The 20,073-nt window shown below is 38.9% G+C and overlaps 1 protein-coding gene across 6 annotated transcripts in view; it reads left to right on the top strand.

Moving 5' to 3' along the window:
- The window catches only part of UTRN (utrophin), a 389,395-nt gene that overhangs the window by 166,522 nt on the left and 202,800 nt on the right, over positions 1-20,073 (top strand). For all 6 annotated transcript variants that reach the window (XM_075036045.1, XM_075036046.1, XM_075036047.1 and 3 more), the window contains one exon: positions 374-563. In XM_075036045.1, the coding sequence (XP_074892146.1) occupies positions 374-563 (190 nt within the window). The remainder of the gene's footprint in view (positions 1-373; positions 564-20,073) is intronic.

The raw sequence follows: 20,073 nt of genomic DNA, 5'->3' as shown, positions 1-20,073 counted from the left end.
TTCTGTATGATTTTTGTTGATGAGGAAAAGCATTCACACTTTTCACACATGGGAATAACACTTCTACCATTTGGGGTAGCATAAGTCCATGATGGTAATACTCGAAAAGCTAGGTTTTTAATTAATAACTTTGTTTTTTCCACATGCCTTTTTAAAAAGGGCTGTGACATATATAACCAGTTTAGAACATCTGTGGATAGCTATAGATATAATAACCAGAGAAACAGTGATATAAATAATGATAAAACAAGCTGTGACAGATGTATAGTTTCTTAATAGAGATAACTTTCAGATTTCCTTTTAGTAGTTTCATTATGATGTATGTAATGCTGTATGTTATGGGGAAATAATCTGACACTTGTCTTGTTTTCAGAGCTGTCGATAGGCAGAATTTCTTGGAGACAGAGCTGAAGACAGTACAGGCCTCACACAAGGATCTGGAGAGCTTCTTAAAGTGGCTTCAAGAGGCAGAGACGACAGTTAATGTTCTAGCAGATGCATCCCAGCGTGAGAACACTGCTCAGGACAGTGCCTGCATAAGAGAACTCAGAAAGCAGATGCAGGTGAGAAACAAAATATACTGCTGTTATTCTTGCTTTTTCTCAATGGCAAATGTTATAAAGGAAAGCTATCTACTAGAGTGGGGAAACCTGCAGCCTATTGGAAGGTGTTTAAAAACCAGTATTTTAGAAGTCAGGTGTGTAAAGGAAGCAGATTTTTCTTCCTAAGGTTTGAAACACATATTTAGTGGACATCTGTGGCACTCAGGGCTCTTTAAATGTCCTTGGAGGGTGACTGTATTCAGGAACGTATACTTGATTAAACCAAGTCATGTTGTGTGATTGTCCAACTAAACAATTTAAATCTACTTCCCTCCAAGTAAAGCCCTCCTGGGCTGCACTGTCTCCTATCCCTGCCTGCTGCCTTCCTCCTGCTTTTACAGCAATTCAAGAAGTTGTCATGCTTGGATCATCTCTTCTCCCTCTCCTGCTGCCCAGCAGCTCCCCAGCTGGCCTTCCTTCTCGTGCAGGGCACAGACTGGAAACCTGAGAAATAACTGAGGAGACTAACTGACTCCACTTACAGTCCTTTTTAATATATGGACACCCTAGCTTGTCTAAAATCTAGAAATGAGATCCCTTCTCCCTGTCTAAGAAGCACGGACTAGCTGAGTACCACATTGTTGGGCTGTTCCTGCCTTTGCATATCCCATACATCTCCTTTGGGGAGGTAGGAGGGAGAGAGAGGAGCTGAGTTCAGTCTGCATTAAGGGTACAGTGTATTGAGGGAAAACAGGAGGAAAGGGTGTGGAGACCTGACAGCTCTTCTAAAAATTACTATCTTTGAGTCTGTGGCAGCAAAAGGTTGAGCATCACTGGCTAAAAGGATTTCCTATTTCTAAGATATATGAATTTCCTTTGTCCTGTTTACCTGATGTGAACGCTTTTCATGTGTCATCTTTCTCCTGAATGTTTTAATATTTTTTTTCTTTCAATTAGATTGCCTCATTTAGCACAGTTATTTTGCTATGCACAGAACTGGGTGGCTATATCAGTTACTAAATCCTGCACTCTGGGTTTGGAATAATGTTGCCTGTGGTCTAAGTTCATGGGGTTTGAGCAGCTTATAATGAAAAAAAGTTTTCAGTAGTGCTGTTAATCTGAACATATCTATATGAATTTAAATGAAACAAGACAGTTTAAAGTATCTGATAGCAAGCTACTCACTGTAATCATAAGGAAAAGAACAATATATTGTGGAAGCTTGTGTCTGTTGAAGATGACATGTCACTAACCAATGTTTATGTGATTCTGGTCAGTCAGGTAACTCATGCTTAGACTAGTCTGTAATGGCAACACCTAGAAGTTAATATATACTTTTCTATTGGCAAAAAACTCCAAACAAGTAGTGTAGTGGAGGTGGAAGAGCTAGAATGGGACCACAGTAGGCTAACAACATGAGGCAGTGCTGTGCATAGACTTATTTCTGCATTACTTTGCCTTCTGCGTAGTCAATCACACCAAGATAAAGCTGTTATTTCACAATTTGCTTGTTGGCTCTATGCAGCTGTGAAGCACCTTGATCATGGAAGATTGTTCGCCCTTCTTCATTGTACTGCAGCCTGGTTAAAATTGCCAGAGTTGTGCTGTGTGAGGGGAGAACTGCTGGGCAAGACTGCCTGCTGTGTGGAGAAGGTCTATGGTCTATGGTCAGCCATCTCTTGACCATGCCCATTGTCCTGGCTTGTAACCATTGAGAAGGCAGATGTAGGTGCTTGGGCATGGCCTCCCCTTGTTCAGCATCCCGTTACCTGATACTGTCCATCTTTTTCTGTGACTGTATGCTTCTACACGCTGTGTGCATGAAGCATAATCACTTAACTCACCCATGACTTTACATAATATTGAGAGCTTTTTTCAACTACCAAAGGAAGTACAGCATGTCAAAGACTATCATAGCATAACGGCTTCTGAAATGAACTTTGTTCCCTACTGTCTTTCAATCGCGCTTTAAATATAACTGAAGACATTCGTATCATGACACTGGCAAACACTCAAAAAATCAATGTTTCTGTTTTCAAATATTTGTTGAGATAAACTTTTGAAAACAAAATGAAGCTCTAATGTCTTGCTGTACCTTAAAAAAAATCCAGCCCACTCCCTTGCAAGTTCTTAAGCTTAATATCTGATTAAACAAAGATCATTTCCTGTTCTTCCCCTGCTGAGTGGTATAAAATAGCAATGTTCTTCTCTTTGTGCTTTGAATATGTGAAGAAGTATTTCTCCTAAATGGTTTTAAGAGGAATGCAGGGCTTGTGACTTTCTCTGCTCTATGTGAAGATGCCTCTGCCCCCAAGGCCTCTGCATTGAGTAAAACTTTACTATGAGTTTAAGGTGTGATAAATTCTTGGTGAAATATGTGCTGAACATAGACAAAACATGATAAATTTTTGTTGTTGTTACATGTCATGTATTTTTCAAAATAGGATCATCTGTTAAACTGACACCTGTGTGTGTGCATGGGAGGACTATCCTCCATTACATTTTGGGGCTAACTTGTTTGGCTGCAGCTCAAGCCACTCTACAGTGGAATCAGCGATCTGGGCACTGTTGAAGCCTTTTCTTTGCCTTCCATTGTGACATCTGAGGCCAGCAGCAGTACTATGTAAATAATGCAAACTTTGAGTGTGGTAATAATTTCTTTTTGAAAAGGAGGAAATTCACGATTATATCATCACTCTTTCTAATTCATTCTCTCAGTATCTAAATGTTGCAGATGACTTTTCTTTCAGGTTAGCTGAAACATTTCAGTCTGTTGCAAAATATTTAGCAGCCACCTGGAAGAGGTTAAAACCTAATTTGGAGCAAGATGCAGAAAATGAGCTAGGAAATAGTAAGAAGTAATGCTGGGTCAATGTATGTGAAGTCTTGTGCCTGCAGATGTCAAGGTGTTCAAAATAACTTGAAAGTTTTGTTTTACTGTAAATTAAAATCAACATGACCAGTGGTGGGCTGTTTGTTTGTCTCACTGCGTGATTCAAACTTCTCTACTAGCTGGGAGGGAAAAAAGCAGACCTGAAAGAAGGCAGGTGTGGACTATGGGTTCTGTCTTACACAGAAGAGGTTTGAGCTCTTGCACAGTGATTTCTGAATGCCTTGGTGTTTTTGGACTTGTGCTGCTTCGAAGGCTTCTTCAAAAGATGTTTGGTAACTGCATGTCAGCTAATAGAGGGTAGGCTAGAGCTGGTAGGTTAAAGGAGCAAGCTTGTGGTGGGAGAGTAGAGTTGATACAAGTCAGGAGCAATGGAGTACAGGGGGGTGGTTCAGATAAGTGGTGAAGGTGAGGAAAGAAGGTGTCTGGCAAGGTGGAGAGTACAGGTGGTAAGATTTCTGTATACAGAGTGGAATGAAGGCTCTGTTTCCTCAGAATGATGTTGTTGTTGGTGCTGGACAGATCAGGAACAAAACAGAGTACAGGTAAAAGGTGTTTACATTGATTCAGTTCTAAAAATGAGGATGAAAAGGTTTTGTTAGCAGAATTGGATGGGAAAAGTTTTTACATCTGCTCTATGAAGAGCCTGCACCTGGCATTCATCCCCTCAGATGGAAGGTGCCTGAGAAGAGGCAAAGCAGCGTATAATGCACTGGCATCTAAGCGATGCATTATCTAGGATCATATGAACTTGCTGTGCTACCCATAGTTGGTGCCTCCATACTGTGCTGATTGATGTGCTTGAAAAGTGTATGTACCTGTTCATGTGGCAATATGCACATTAAATAATACAATTACTTGTAATGGTGTCTACCACATACTGTGTTGATAATGGCCTCCCTGAACCTTTGCTACAACAGCCTCTCTAATACAGATTTAAGTAGATTCATCATAGTACCTTTGGAAGTAATAAGAAACAGCTGTCTCTTGTTACACTGCAGTATCGCCACACCTAGGGGTATGTTGGCTGTATTGCATTGGGAGTGCCTTGCTGGTAGCAAAACACTTCCACGCTCTTGAATGTCCTACTGCCATCCGTAGATGGCTTAAATAATTCTGCTTTGTCATGGGAAAAGCATCAAAATGGTATTAGCTCTTTGGATTCAAGGATGGCTAGGAAAAGGGGTGATGGTGCAACCGTATGCTTTTAATTTGTCAAAACCCTATTCTTTCTTGTCCTAATAAGTCATTCAGGAAAAGGTTTTAATTGAAAACAGCTCCCGAAAAACATCCCTACTTTCTGGTGCAAGTGAAAACCTTTGAGGTCCCTTTGACTAAATTAGCTTTAAGAGAGTTTTCATAGCAGAGGGGTTTACCCCCTGCAGTTTTTCCTTTTGTATTGGGTAATCTAGTTTTGAGAAGCTCCTGTATGATTTATTAGCCTTTAACATATAGCTGATATAATTAGGGCAGGTATTCCTCTGCTCCTCTCTCAAGATTTATAACAGAGTCTGTTATTCACTCACTCTCCATAGCTCTGCCAGAGCTGCGTTCAGTCTGAGAGCGAGAGCATCCTTTCCCAGAGTGAGGGAGCAAATGCTTGGTCTGCCGATAGAAAGCAGCTACTAGGGGAGAACAACTGTTGTGATACATTGGAGCCGTCTTCCTGAAGGAATTCCTTTTTTGTTCCTGCAGCTTTCAGGCTTAAATTAATAACCCTTCCTGGCTATTTAGTGCACTCCTGAACGGTGGCAGACGCTCGGCTGCTCAACAACTTCATTTACCCTCTGCACAAGCAGACCTGAGCAGTACTGGTTAGAGGGATCTGTGAAGGCTGGTTTTTTTTTTTTTTTTTTTTGCATTTGTTTCGCAAGGTTATTTTGGGAGAGAAACTTATGCTGTATCAACCTCCTTTGCCTTTGAAACGTATAAAGCCTGTGGCTCGCAAAAGCAGTCCTGGAAGAGAGCATGCTCAGAAAGCTGGCAAATCATTGTCCAGTGACCGGGAGGAAATGATAGTTGTTCTTCATTTATAATGCAAATTCTGAGGTGTCTTCAGAAGTGTGGCAAACTTAAAATGATGGCTGTCGTGAGAACATCTCTGCAGAAAGTTGTGGTGTTGTTGCATCGTTTACAGAGGATGGCAGTTTCTTCTCCCCGTTACCAGAAGCTTTGTAAGGTAAGAAACATAAGCCCTAAATCTTGAGAGTGTCTAATGCTAACTGTGTTGTCTTTCTGAGATAAAAAGAAAAGAAAGTAAGAATGGGATGAGCCTAGATATTTTTTGGCAGTATCTAGTGTGTTTTTAAAGCCTGCCATGCTCTTGTGTGTGTTTTTTTAAAGAATGCAATACAAAAAACCCCTGTGCTTGTCAGAGGGATACATTCCTTAAAAAAAAGTGCTCTCTTGCCTGCCATTTAAGTGTCCGGAAGGAAACTGTTAACGTTGAATGATCTTTTGTAAAATACTACCACATCTCCTTTTCCAAAGGAGTTGGTTAATTTGTGGTAAATGCAGTACTTTAACTCCTGGGTACCCATTATGTAGAATAACTGCATTCTTCTATGCCCAGTGTTTTTGCTTTTGAGCTTTTTGGAACTTTTAATTAGGAATGAGTTCAGCAGATTAATACGCAGCCATGAAATTTTTTACTTCACCTGCCTGCATTTATAGAGTTCTTTCAGAAATAAAAAATAAGGAAAAGTTGGAGGAAAAGCATGTTGACATAGGCTACCACTCATATTGGTGTTTTTGCTGTTACCTGTTTTGGTGGCTGACTATTTCTGCTTCCACCAAGACAGTGTTTACTTTTTTTTTTTGCACAGGTTCTGCAGTTCAGAACTTTAATACTGTGGTAATTATCTAAGCTACCTAGTAAAAATCATTTTTTTTATGTAGGTTGATCACTCAACAGATTAAAATAAATAAATAAAAGAAATTCAAACTGGTCTGTAAAGTCCACAAGTTGATACTGCTGCGGTGTTGGTGCTTGTGTGGAACGGTCATACTGTGCTGTGTTATTGGACTTTAATATAAGGATCCTACTTAGTAACTTTGGAAAAAATATAAAATTGGAGAGGTCTTCAGCTGTATACTGACATAACCTTATAGAAATTCTATTTGGCTGCCTTTGAACTTGTTTTTTTTAGTCTTGCTGCTTGTGATACTTTAAAACTGTTTGTGTGTTTTGGTGAAACTACACTCGAGTTTTGCTTACAAGGTGTGTGAAAACCAAAGTGCATGACCACGTCTTGTTTCGACAGTAAAGCAAAGCCACTGTCACTCACCATACTTGCTTCAATCTGAAATGTGTTTTCTATTGTAAGAAATAGAAAAATGACATCAAGTAAAAGAGATCCCACCTCTATAGTAGAGTTTGGAAGTAAGAAAAGGGTATAATGCGGTATTTGGTTCATAATGGTGAAGCTTGTAGAGGAAGTTCTGGCATATGGGGAAAATCACATTGTTTTCAAATGGGTGTTTCAGTGTGCTACTGTTTACAAAGCTGTGCTAAGACATGTAACTTCATTATGAATAATGATAGACAGTAGTTTGTATGCATACAAGCTATTTTAACGAGCATGCCTCAGTTATTCTTGTCTTTATCAATTCTATCATTAAACTGGCCTGTTAGCTTTTGTGAATAAGGCAATTTTTTTTCATTAGTGTAAAGGCATGTTTTTTAATTGTCTTTTCACAAGCACTAGGAAATTAAAAGTGCTTTAAAACCTATTTAGTCACATTTTTTTGTAGAAGCTTGTTTGTAACAACGTTTGTCACACAAGAACTATTTAGTGATTCTTGTGGTAATAATTATTTGTTAATTAGGCTGGGAGCCTAGTAAATGGTTGGATACTTAATTTGTTGAGTTTAAGTCTACCCAAGGGGTCATAAAAATCTTCTCAAAGGCTGTTACTAAAATATATTTTCTGATTGAGAAACCATGCAGTGATAGCCTTGGGAATTTTTGCGTAGCTTAAAATTACACATTGTATGTTTTTCTGTTTGTTAAAAAGTCATGCAGCTTAGCTTTTTCAGATGTCTGTGCTTAGTTTACTGAAAGTAGAATTGTTGGTCTGCCTGTAGAGTTAAAGCCGACACTTACTGAGGAAAAAGGAATCATTTACAATCCCAGTCACTTCCAGCAGGTGTCAATGTAAGGCAATGATATATGGGAGTCTGGTGATGGAAATGTTAATACTTTGATGAGAAAATGGTATGGAAATTACAAATTAAAAGCAACTATGACAGCATGTCAGGAGGGATTTCTTGTAGTGCTCTGTATACTTCTGTCTTCGGAATTTCACAAGTTCGTACATGTCTTGTGAACTCTGCTGATACACTAATATAGTTCAGTTCTGCCAAAGAGAAGCTACTTACTATACAGTATATGAATTTCTGTATTGTGTACATGGTAGTTGCTTTATGAACTAGCATCTAAATGTTTCATGTGAAGTGTCCTCTGAAGCATAACAGAGTGTGAATGAAATAAACATGAAAAAAAGTGCCAATGAAATTCTTGAAGTTAGTATTTGTTTTAAACTGCAGTGTTTAGAAAAGAATATACAAGGCTTTATTATTGAACTGTACTGGGGAAAGTCATAATTGTTCCTCTTATTAGCAGTTTTGTGTAATAGAAGTACTCAGTTGTAGTCTTCATTTTGCAAATTTCTTAAAAGCAGAAACAAAAATAAACACTTGGACATATTACTGCATTGCTGAAAAATAGGAAATCCAAGGTTTAAGGTGTTTCTTCTTTTGCTGCTTTTTCTTTCGCTGATTTCTTCATACCAAGGTGAATTTTACCAGATGTAACTTTTCACTAGTATTGCTATTTGATTCTTTTACACTGAAATTAGTGGCATACTGGGGCAAAATATGTACACTTAGCATTATGTTGTCAGGACAACGTGTAATAAGTCTTGCTTTTTTGTTAGCAGCTTTTTGACACTCAAAGTGAACAACCAGTAAAATGTTTCATAGGGGCTGTCATCTGCTCTGTGTTCTTGCTAATATGGGATTGTTCCTTAAAGAATGTCTTCTATTAGGTATATCCAACTAGCTCAGACAAGAATGAATTTAGAATTCCATTGGGAACAGAAAAAATCATGGTAAGGTACAAATCGATAGATCTCTTCTGAGAGACCAGAACTATAATATTACTTATGAAAATGAAGTAGAAAATCTCTAACTTCCCTGACAGAAGTGAAAGGATAGTGCATCTCTGTCAGAGGGGTAAATGATTACCTTGAAATATGTATCCTGCTTGTGGAACTTGACTGGGGTATTTTTTAAATACATTGCTAGCATTCAGGGACTGGGGCATTCATGCAGTGGAGAACAGACTGAGGAAAATAGCTAGTAGCTGAGAGTATTTTCTTATTTCTTTTGTGATGACTTCTTGAGAAGAACCCTCTTTAAAAATAAATAATCAACCCCCTTCATATAAAATACTTTAAATCTCAAACCGAATCCAACATGAGTCTTCACTCTTGAAGTGATACATGGTAATTTAGGTGAGTTCCTGACTTCCTCAGCTGTGAAGAGAAATGATGCATCAGAAACATGTATCTTCTGGTCCTTTTTTATGAATACATAACTTAAAATGCAATTCTCTCATTTTCTGCTGTTACATTTTTTTATGGCTAGTGTTAAATTTATAAAACCACAGGGAGTTAAAAGCACAGTGAATGCTTGGGTCAGCCAAAATACTCTTTTGCTGTGATACTGGTGATCACATTCCAGAGGACGTTTACATTATGTTGAATTTTGAGACCAGAAGCAAAGGCTCTGTTCCTATGACGTTTTGATAAAAATGTGAAGGTCATGGGGTGGTGGGGCAAAAAAGTGTGAAAGGCTGTGTTGAGAAATGAGTAGGTTAATCCTGGTTCCAGTGAATTCAACAAAGGTAAGTTTTCTAATGTCTACATGACTTGAAGTTGATTTATAAAATAAATCATTGGCACTTGATCACTTTCAGGTATGAAATACAGGGTAATCAATTGTGGATGAAGAGGAGGCATTACAGCAGCGACGTATATATTGGGCAGTAGAAGTGAGAACAAAAGTTAATTTTCGAAGCATGTCCTGAAGTAGGCTACTATATTGAGCTAGTTGTTGGTTGGAAAATGAAGCAGTGCCTTTGTTGTCAAAAGCATTGCTAAATTATGCAGACAGCTTCTATTTTTTTAGATGAGAAAGTTAAGTCTGGAGTGCTTGATATTGTTCTAGTTGTATAAGGGACATTCTAAATAGATCTAGATCTACCATAAACCCTTATAGAAGGGAGGAAGCAAGAATTAAAGAGAACTTTGGATATAATGACTGTTATCTACTGAAATACAAGGAGGCTAAAAGTGCACTGGTGAAAAAAAAAGCCTATTTTGAAACAGTAGATTTAGTAAATAATATCTAATGATCAGCATCTCTTGAGTTTAGGGTTTACTGCTTTAGAAAACAACTGAGAAGTGTAAATTGTAACCACTCCACCTCCAAACATCCACACCTTGTTTGTGTTGAAAATGACTGTAGAACAACTGGCATCTGTTGTGATTTCATGAGATAATGTATGTGCAGGAATGGGATGAAACATGACTTGGGTGTATGGTAAGCAGAACATGCTTAACATACAGCTAATGAAGACTTAGAGAGCTTAAAGTGCAACATGGTGTTTAGTGACTGAAGGGACAAGAAAACCTTATCATTTAGAGAAATGTGAATAGGCTAAGAATGCACATAAGTCAATGATCATTTAAAATGAATGAGATGGACATCATTTCATTTTGGATATGGATTAAAAGTTGGAAAGCTGAAAACTTGTGGGAGAATACTTGAAATGATAGACATCTGGAAGTCTTGAGAGATTAAAATTGATTTGTTACTGGCATTTATTATAGAATAATCACAGTAACTACAGAAGCTATGGAAGGCTGAAGGGAGAAAGTTTTTAATGGCTTTTAAAAAAAATAAGGTAGTTGAAGCCTGGAAATGGCTATCCAGTAAGTCAAAAGACATGAAAACTAGAAATATGGACAACAAATGAAATTCAAGTTGGAAATATAATAGCTATAATGGAATTTAATTCTCCATTGGTTTCAGATTGCACCTTCGTATGCAATTTATCAGTGACAGACAAAGACGGCTAGGGGCTTTGGTCTGTAGGCAAGATGTCATTTGTTAACTGTTAGCATGTTTTGGATTAATTCTCTTTGCAATTTTGGAGGGATCTGGTAAAAAAAAAAAAAAGAAGCAGTGGGATATCAGAGGGATATTTTTTGATGAACCAGAGAGACACGAGATTCTGAGAACTCCCCTCTTCTTTTTGAGGATAGGATAAGTTGGTTCATGAAGACAAGTAATTGCCAGAGATGCAGAATCTGGTTATGACTGGAGATGGAGCCGAGAAGAATGGGCAGAATTTCAGGGAGAAACTTATAGGTAGAGTATTCTCTTGATAGTCAGATTTAGGAGCTTGCTAAATCTTTTTTCCCAAGAACCCATGTGTTCTCAGTCCTTAAAGAAAATGTTTTAGTAAGTCCCCAAGCAATGGTTTAGTTTAAGCCGTTTCCAAGCATAAAAGAACAAGGCAATTGTGAAGAGTCAGTGCCCAACCTGATTGCTTTCTGCAAGAAAGTTGCTGCTGTGTCTTTGGATGGAGGGAAAGCAGTAGTATTCTCTGTTCTTGACTTTAGAAAGACATTTGGCACAGTCTCTGATAGTCAAATTGGGGGTATATGGACAGGACAGAAGAGCCAAAAGGTGGCAAGAAAACTGGCTGGACCGTTGGTGTTCCTCAAGGGTTGGGACTGAGACTGGTACTGTTTAGCATAACGCGAACAGTGCGACAGCGTGCACCTTCAGCATGTTTGTGAATGATATCAGATTGTGGAGGCATAGTCAGTATGTTCCCATTCACTGGGGCCTCAAGAGGGAGGGATTGGCTGACAGGAATCTCATAAAGTTTTTAAAAAAACAACAAAAAGATCCCAAAGCGAATTCTTGCGTGTGAGAAGGAGTAACTCGATGCATTGGTACAGGCTGTGTGAGCAAGATCGTAGCTATTGGGTAGGAAGAAGTGATTATTCCCGTCTACTTAGCACTCATGAGGTCGTGTTTAGAATACCATGATCGGTACCAGGGGTTTCCAAACGCTGTCACTGCCTACCTTGTGCGTGGTTGTTACAGAAGATGGAGATGGAGCCAGGTTCTTCTCAAAGGTGCCCTGTGAAAGGAAAAGAGGCGGTGGGAACAAGCTGCAGCAGGGGAATTGGGTGTGGGGGCAACTATTCTGCACAGCAAGTGTAGCTGAGCACTGGAGTGGGCTGCCCAAAGAGGCTGTTGTATTCCCATCTCTAGAGGTATTAAAAACTGTGGTGGATAAGGTCCTTAGCAGCCAGACCTAGCTTTGAAATTGGCTCCTGAAATTGGCAGGGGGTTTGAGTGTGTGACCTCCAGAGGTCTTCCAACTTGCGATTTTCTGGGATACTCTGTGCTAGTGCCCTATTAGCTTACCAGTGAAGACTGAAATAGGCAAAACTATAATGCAACAGTTTTCAGCTGTGACTGTCACCTACTTCCTATCAAAAGGAACTTCATGTTTTTACCCCATGTGAAAAATTCTTAGTACTCTGCTGAATTTTGGTCTCAGTCTGGGCCTGCTATGAGTCTGCTGTACAGCCATAGCACGTGTTCATTTGCGAATCCTTTTGCTGTAGTGTAAATTCAATGGTAAAAATATGGTACAGTCAGGCATTTGGTGCATATCTGAGTTTCGTGGCTGTGATGAGAAGGCACTTTAATATAGTGTAAAACTTCCTGTCATCTAACCTGGCCCTCCCCCACTTCTGCATTTTCAGATGATGTTTTCAAAACTCAAAAAGAAGAACATGCCACTAGCCCCTTTCAGAGAAAGGTTGTGCACATTTTGAGTAATGAGGCTGACCTAAATGTAACCATTTGTCTAATTATCAGTGCCAAATGAAACTGTATAATAAATGGGTACTTTATTGTAAACCTCTTTTTACAGAAGACTGTGCTCTCTAGTGCTCTGTGTATGTATCAGGCTTCTCTAGAAATAAAATGGTTTCTCTAAGGTGAGAGGACAAGGAGAAACAAAATGGGAGAGGACATAAAGCTTCATAAATCCAGTATTTTTAACTGCTGCACAAATCATTCCCGTTTGCAAGCAGAATGCAGCTTAACAGGAGAGAAGATGGGTTCTAAGATACAACTTTTTTTTTAAATAGCATTTCAGCAGTATTTTGGAAAGGAGGAGAGAGAGATGAGTGAAATATTTCAGGACATGCTTTTAGAATCCTCTTACATTTAAAGGCAAGTCTGATTTTTTTTTTAGCTGCAAATATTTTGCTATTGCAGCGAGAATGAAAATGAATATAAAATATGGGGTAGTTCTATTAAGGCATGAATGTAGGATTAATGGGAAAATTGACTTCCATGAACTTCACGTGTTTACAGGAGCTGGATCAATATTTGATGTATGAGACCATCTTACTGTAATATTTTACCACAGTGCTTTTTGATTGCTGCCATTTTTCAGAGAGCAATTTTTTTTTCCTTCTTTCCCTTAGGGCTCAATTACCCTGCCCAAATTCATGAAGTCCTGAAGCAGTAAAACAGGTGCCTAAAACAGCATAGTACTTCACCAGTTCCCATCTAAAGAACTGACTGTCTTTCTCGTCTTCTGCCTCATGCAGATCGTTCGAGCTTATTTTTAAGAAACCTGCACTCACTATGTAGCTGGGAAAATAGTGCTGTTTGAAGCTGTCCTGTTGCTGCTAGTCATCAGGGACTCTGGAATAGTTCTGCCCTCCCTTTTGCCTTCCTCTCTGTTTTTAACCAAGACAAACTGTTATGAGACTTCATGTTCCAAAGTTGCCCTGCAAGCTTCCTATTTCATATCCACTGCTTGCAGACCTGTGTGGCTCTCTGGCTGCCCTGTGATGTTTTCATGCCGGGCACTCTTTTGATATACTTTGTTGCAAAGCGTTTTACTTCCGAGCAGAAGTAACTTAGGCAGTCCTGCATAGCTGGGAAATTGGATGTGGGTGGAAGATGTCAATGGTGTTCCTGATAATTGATGTCCTGTGTTGTGCTACAGAAAGCAATTCTTCATAGTCATAGTGAAACTGTATTGACTGGTGGTTTCTGGTGTATGGTAAATATGGTATGTGCCGTAAGTGAAGTAACAAATGGAAATGCTGCTGATGCTGTAAGATGCTCCTCAGTTGCTGAGAAGCTCTGTATCTACGGGCCCGGTGTTGTGCTAACAGGGGAAGTGCTGCCTTCTCTGCACTGGTGTTTCAAAGTTCTGACCTGAAGAGAGCATCCTTCCTGGGGAGAGGCGGAGACTCTGGTTTTCAGTGCTTGCTCAATTCTTGGCATTTAGGCTGAGACTGCTGACCAATTAGTGCTAATTGTGCTGGGTTTCGGGATGTGGTCCTAGAACAGTCATATGAGGTCACTGCTTTCTGTCACCTGCCATCTTTGGACTCGGTTTGAACTATGCTTTTTTCTTTTCTTTTTTTTTTTTTTTCCTCCTTTTAAGGAAGAAAGCATTATTAACCCTGAACTAATCAGTCACCCTTCATGTTTAATTTTGAATGTTCCATATCAAATACTGTAACTCTTTTGGTTAATATTGTCTCTTATTGTTTGCTACAAAGAGAAGTATTCATTTTCTGCAAGTTCCAACACTGCAAACTAGTGCAAACTAGTTGAAACAATGTCTTTCTCCTCTTTCTGTTACTGAAAGCAAATTTTAAACTTCAGATTTTAAATGAAAGTTACCCCCTTCTTAATGTTTGGGTTCCTCTGAGATTAGGATGGAGGCATAATAAAGGAATAAAAATTACAGATTACACAAAATACATCCCACCCCCCACCCGGCCCTGGCCCCCGTTTAGTATTTCTTTATTAGCAAGCACAACACTTTCCTCTTTTGGAAGAGGGGAAAAATGAGGCGAGAAAGAAAAAAGAAAACCCTCTCAATGGAATTTCACTTCTTTGCTATGTGTTTGCATTAGGAGCTAACAGCAGTCCCTCAGTTATTTTCACTGAAATAGCTATATATCTATTTGCAGGCCATTATCTGTCACTTCATATAGCCCAATAGTGCAGTGATAAACTAGCTCTGGAATTTCTTCCAATAGCCATCAATGAGAAGAATATAGTCTTAAACAATTCAGCTGTTATGTGTAAGCAGATAATTTAGCCAAATGGCCAGATTGTGTAAGACTCTCATCCCTTATAATAGAGAAACAAAACATTGTTTCCTCTATATAAGGGTACTTCTAAATGGAAATAAGGAAGGCAACTGAGAGGTTTTTGTTGAAGAATTTGGACCTGGACATGACCTTCAATGAGCTCTCTTCAAGCTGGTGTGATAAGGCCCTTACATAGGCTTAGTTGCAATTCTTTAGAGTTGGAAAACAAGTGGATTCTATGACTTTTGGACTAGGTTAGAAATTTTTTTTAAATGTTCATTTTGCCTAAACTCCCTCTTTGCTACATGACTGAGTTCTGTCTAACTGTTGGAATGATAAACTTCAAGATTTCAGGCCTCTCAGGTGCTATGGGATGAGGAGGAGAGCACAGCTGTGTTGTTTTAGAGGAAAGCAAGTGTATTTCCTCTCCTTTTTTCTGTTGCAGAGGTGTGGTAATGATCTGTTTCCAGCAAAACCTGAATACATATTTTGCAAGTGTTTCTCATGGCTGTGTGACTGAAATGAGGGGTGGAGGGGAGGGATATTCTTAGCAAACAGCATTAAAAATATGGGCCCCCTTTGAATTATGGTGCCAGCAGGTGTTTTAATTGGAAAAGAGTGCAAAAAAACCCCAAACCAACCCATGGATTTTGTGACTGTGGAGAAATCTTTGGGAGTTGTGATCAGGTTCTGAGGACTAGCAGGCTTTCTATCCTGTGAAAAAAACTCCTATTTAAACTATCTTTCAGTAATATGTTTGAGTGGAAAAGTCTAAAATATAGACTAGCTTTCTATACTTCAGGAGTGCTTTTCCTTGTCTGAAGCAGCCTCATAAATTGAAGGTACCAGCTAAAAGTTATTTTCAGTTATGGATTAGGGTTGGTTCAGTAAAGGAAAAGTGTCAGAGGGAACAGCGTTGCTAAAACTTAGAGCGTGGTTTTATTTTGACATTGCTGGTAGGTGACTGCAATAGGAGGGTAGAACTGTAGTCTGCTTGTGTAATACGACAGCTAATTGATCTTGTCTATGGCTACTAACCTGTTCCTGTGGCATAAAAGACAATATTCATTTGGGAACATGAGTAGTTGTTAGTATACATGCTGATCTGCAGACGGTAGCAGCGATCCGTAGTGCATTGCAGTGGAATGATCTTGTCGTGTGGCTGAAGAGCAACTAATTTTTTCCATGCGTTTACAGTGAACCTCTGGTTTTAGGTTAACAGGCAATCTGTTCATACTAGAAGAGGCGTGAAGGAACAGTTGCGTGGAGATTCCATGCAACAAGTAAACAACGAAAAATGTGATAACCAAATGAAAGATAGCTTTGGCTAATGTGGGGTTAATATCTTTAAGGGAGTTGAATTTAGGAATAAGCCAAGGTTATGCTTCAGTCTATGACTGTATGATGCACTGGGTTAAGTATGTTAATCTTTAATATTCAAGGTTCCTAATCAAAATTTGAGGAGGCAATGAAGATTTTGTTAGTGAGCAAATGCAGGCTTTAATGTTATTGAGGTCCAGTAAATTGTTGAGAAGGTGTATGTTCCCTGGAGGTTCCAGTTGGTTGTGCTGAAGCTTAATGAATATTATTCTAGAAAAAGAGAGGAATTATATGCTGAGCAAAAAATTAACAGCTGCAAACCAGAAGAAATGAAGCCCTCTAACTGTGTTACTTTTGCATATTTAATAAACTTGGCTGTCAGCATGCTCGCTGTAAGTCTCTTGTGCCAGGTAAGAGCTGCTAGAAATTATGCCAGTCTATATGTAAATAACGTACAGATGTTCTCTGAGGTGATAATTAAGGGCCAGTTTGAAAATAAAAGTGCTTGAATATTACAAAAGTTTTAGGTTGCAAAAGAAGGGGAGACATGATCACAAAAAAATGGAAACAAACAAGCCACAGCCCAAAATAAAACTACCAAAAAGGGATTTCTACACAAGTGATACATGCATCATGACACATGTATCATATATATGATTTTGTTCAAACTTTTTTGTAACAAGGACGAAGGAAGACCATGTATGCATAGAATATATCTATTTTTTTCTTGCATGAAATCAAGGGAAATGAAACTTAGTTGGTAGTTGTTATGATACTCTTTGAATGGCAGATCTAGAACAGAATACAAGAGATTTTTAAACAGAAATTGGGGAAGGTATAGAAAGGCTCTAAACTGTATCTTTTTCAGGCTTCAGACCAATTGTATAGGACATGTGAAAGGAAACTGTGATTTAGATCATCTTAGGAAGACCAGGGCGTAAAGCTAAGTATAATCACTTGTCTTGTTTAGCATTGTTTAATTTGATTATAAAGTATGTTTAGATTTTATGACTGGTTTGGTACTGTCCCAGCATCTTCGCAAGAGATAAGTCTTTGGCAATGACATTTGTCTAGTGACTTAGGGAAAAATAAAACGAAATTAAAGACACTTCAGAAAGAAAAACAGCTGGCTTACAGTTTATAATGATGGCATGAATTTCATGGTTTTGTTGTTTCATCTAATGGTGATTTCCTGGGATGGTTTTTGAAGTTAGAGTCAACACACTGTTAAATTGAGAGCTGGCATTCAATCATTACTGTACTTCGAGAATTGAGGCTTCAGCCCATAAGAGAGTCTGGAACTTTTACAGACAAGGTGGCCAGAGTAAATGAACCTGTTGGAAAGACAAAAATGTATAAAATAGCATGACTAGGCACTAAGCTACAGAAAATGCTCATCTGCCCAGTTGCTGTAGCACTGTTTTGTTCTTGTGATGCAATGTTTTAGTAGATGCTCTAAGGTGAAAAACAATAGTTTGCTTTTCTTCTGAACAAAACTGCAAAGAATAGAATTGCTCTTTACTATAGAAATACATTAGTGTCACTGCGGGAGAAGAGTGAGAGACTGGGCTGCATGAAGTAACTGCTCTGGAGAATTTCTCAGTTCAGAGAGCAAATGAGTTATGATCCCTAATCAAAGGTTGATGTTTGTGTTGATTTTTTTTTTAACCTTCCTTCCCCAGACCCCTAAAAGTTCCACTAACAGAAAATGAACACTACTTCTTGTTTCTGATACAGCCCCTTTTCAGGCGCTTTTTTTTTTTTTTTTAAAATTTCTGTGATTTGGCTGTTTCAAGCAGCAAGGCTGTCAGGGTTTGCACAAAGCACTAAGAGATAAAAGATGCTACACCTCCTTTTTGTTCGCTCTTGTGCTGTAAATCTCTGCAGATACACAGGCCATCACTGCCTATGGCTTTTTTTGTAAAAGAACGTATACTTTAATTTCTCTCAGTGGAAGAAAGCAGAACAAAGGAAAGTAAATAAATTGCCATTCCATTTGATATTCTCTGGCTAACTTTATTCTTTATAATTTGATCACAGCCATAGGAATTATGAATGCTGATTTCCCTTGTTACTGTAACTGGTTCCTGGCAACTTCCTTTGTGATATTGTTTGAAATTAATTTTCATACATGCTCCAAGGGAAAATGGCAACTGACTGTTCTCTTTTCTCACCTTTTCCTTCCCCTGTCAACTTTGTAATTGCCTGCCTGCCAAGTGTGCCAGTTCCAGGTCTGCTAGCCCTTGCTTTTAGGCCTTGTGGTACTGGCTTCATTGATTTTACAGATTTTCTTTATTTCTCAGTGTAGAAAGGAAGGAGAGTGGCAAATCAAGTTCAGTGGCTGCAGTGACAGCCTTTCAAGGACCACCTATGGTATGATATTTGGCATATGGGGGAAAAAAAAAAAAGCTGAAGTGATGCCGTAGTGCTTCCAGGAGGCTCCCATTTTTGGGAGGAGCGTTGTTACCTGCACAGAGCTCTGTTGCTCTGCTCACAGCTGTTGAAATGATGAAGGGCCTCTACATGGCAGCAGCAAGATGAGGTGGTGGTAGATGTAATTCCAAAGTAAAGATCTATACCTAGAAGCAGTCAAACCTGCAGGAAAAATTCTGAGTTTATCCATGAGCTTTTGCCTGAGAGAGAATTAAAAAGCAAATTAAAAAGTATTTTTTTCTGCTGCCTTCATGAAGAGAAAATGTTAAATGTGTAATTCAATGGCAGACTAGTCTTTTAACTCCTGTTGCTGCAAAGCTCAGTTGCAGTTTTCACAGTGCCCACCTGCTTTCTCGTGTGCTTGTCTGAACCAGCATCTACTGACTGCTTTGGTCTCTTGGGCCTCTCGCTGGAGAAGAGCTCCATGGATTCAGTTAAAAATATGCCACACTTAACATGCAGAAGAGAAGGGATGCTACATGAGATGAAACAGTGTCAGTTCAAGTAAAATCCTGGACTGTTAAGCTGCTTGTAATAACTGGCTGTAAGTTGCGTTTATGCCAAATTTCTTCATGTAATGTGGAGCCAGAGTTTTTTGCTATAAAGAGAAAGCCAAAAGTAAAAAATTGTAGTGGTAGTAGGCAGGCAGATAGTCTGATTGTTTCTGTAAAGACATCACTGTACCTAAATTACTTGTTCTGCCCTGGTGAGCAGAGAAAGAAAAAGGCAAGAACACTAGTTATTTCACATAACACATGGAGAAGAGATTTGGTATCTTAAACTGGTATCTTTGGCGTCAATGGTTACTGTTCCTTCCCCTGTGCCTTTAGCTGTAGTCTTTCTTTGTGATCCCCAGATCTCCTTCTGGTTAGTCACCAGAGTGATAAATCTTCTTTCACATGAAGGAAGAAGTTTACTTTCAAATTTAAGATCAGCTTTCAAATGCTCCCTGGCTAAGGTTGCATGATATATTGGGAAGTGCTGTTCCATAATCTGTCATTAGCCCTTCTCAATGACAGGAGTAGACTTCATACTCTGGGGCAGTGTTCTAAATGGACACTTACTGTTGGTCTCTGTGGTTATCTCATCTATTTGTTTCTCTCATGTAAAAGATGAAGTTGTCAGTGAATAAACTTTTGGAAATTATTCCTCAAGACTGCTGAAATGTTCTTTGTAACTTCCAGCTCCACACCATTCCTTATCCTCCCTCTGAAAAAGAAACAAAAAGTTCCTTTCCCCACAGGAACTAGTGATGCCTGTGTTGCAATACAAATGTCTCTAAAATTTGGGTCACTTGCCAAATCTTTCCTTCAGCTTTTCCACTGCTGTATAGAAATGAAATGCTTAAAATCTGTCCTAGATAGGTTGACAAACTGTTTTAAAGAAAACCTGCTGTGCCTACTAAGATGGATGTCTTAGTAGTTAGGTTGTATTGCTATCAACACTTATTTTATTATTTTCAGTATAATATCTTGAACTGCAATGTCTGCAGCCATGAATATCTACAAAATGGTCACCTGACAGTTAACAGTAAATGCATTGAAATGCCAACTACTGATTACTCCCTAAGAGGCAGCGCAAATACTTGGGGTTCACTTTTTGGGAGAGGAGGAAGCCCTCTTCTCTTATCACCACTCCCAGCTGAGGCAATGTGAGTGGAGATGTA

Source organism: Buteo buteo, chromosome 9, assembly GCF_964188355.1.
Source record: "Buteo buteo chromosome 9, bButBut1.hap1.1, whole genome shotgun sequence".
In the NCBI taxonomy this organism is placed as follows: Eukaryota; Metazoa; Chordata; class Aves; order Accipitriformes; family Accipitridae; genus Buteo; species Buteo buteo.
Note: the sequence above shows the minus strand (reverse complement) of the source record. Positions and strands in the feature narration are given on the sequence as shown.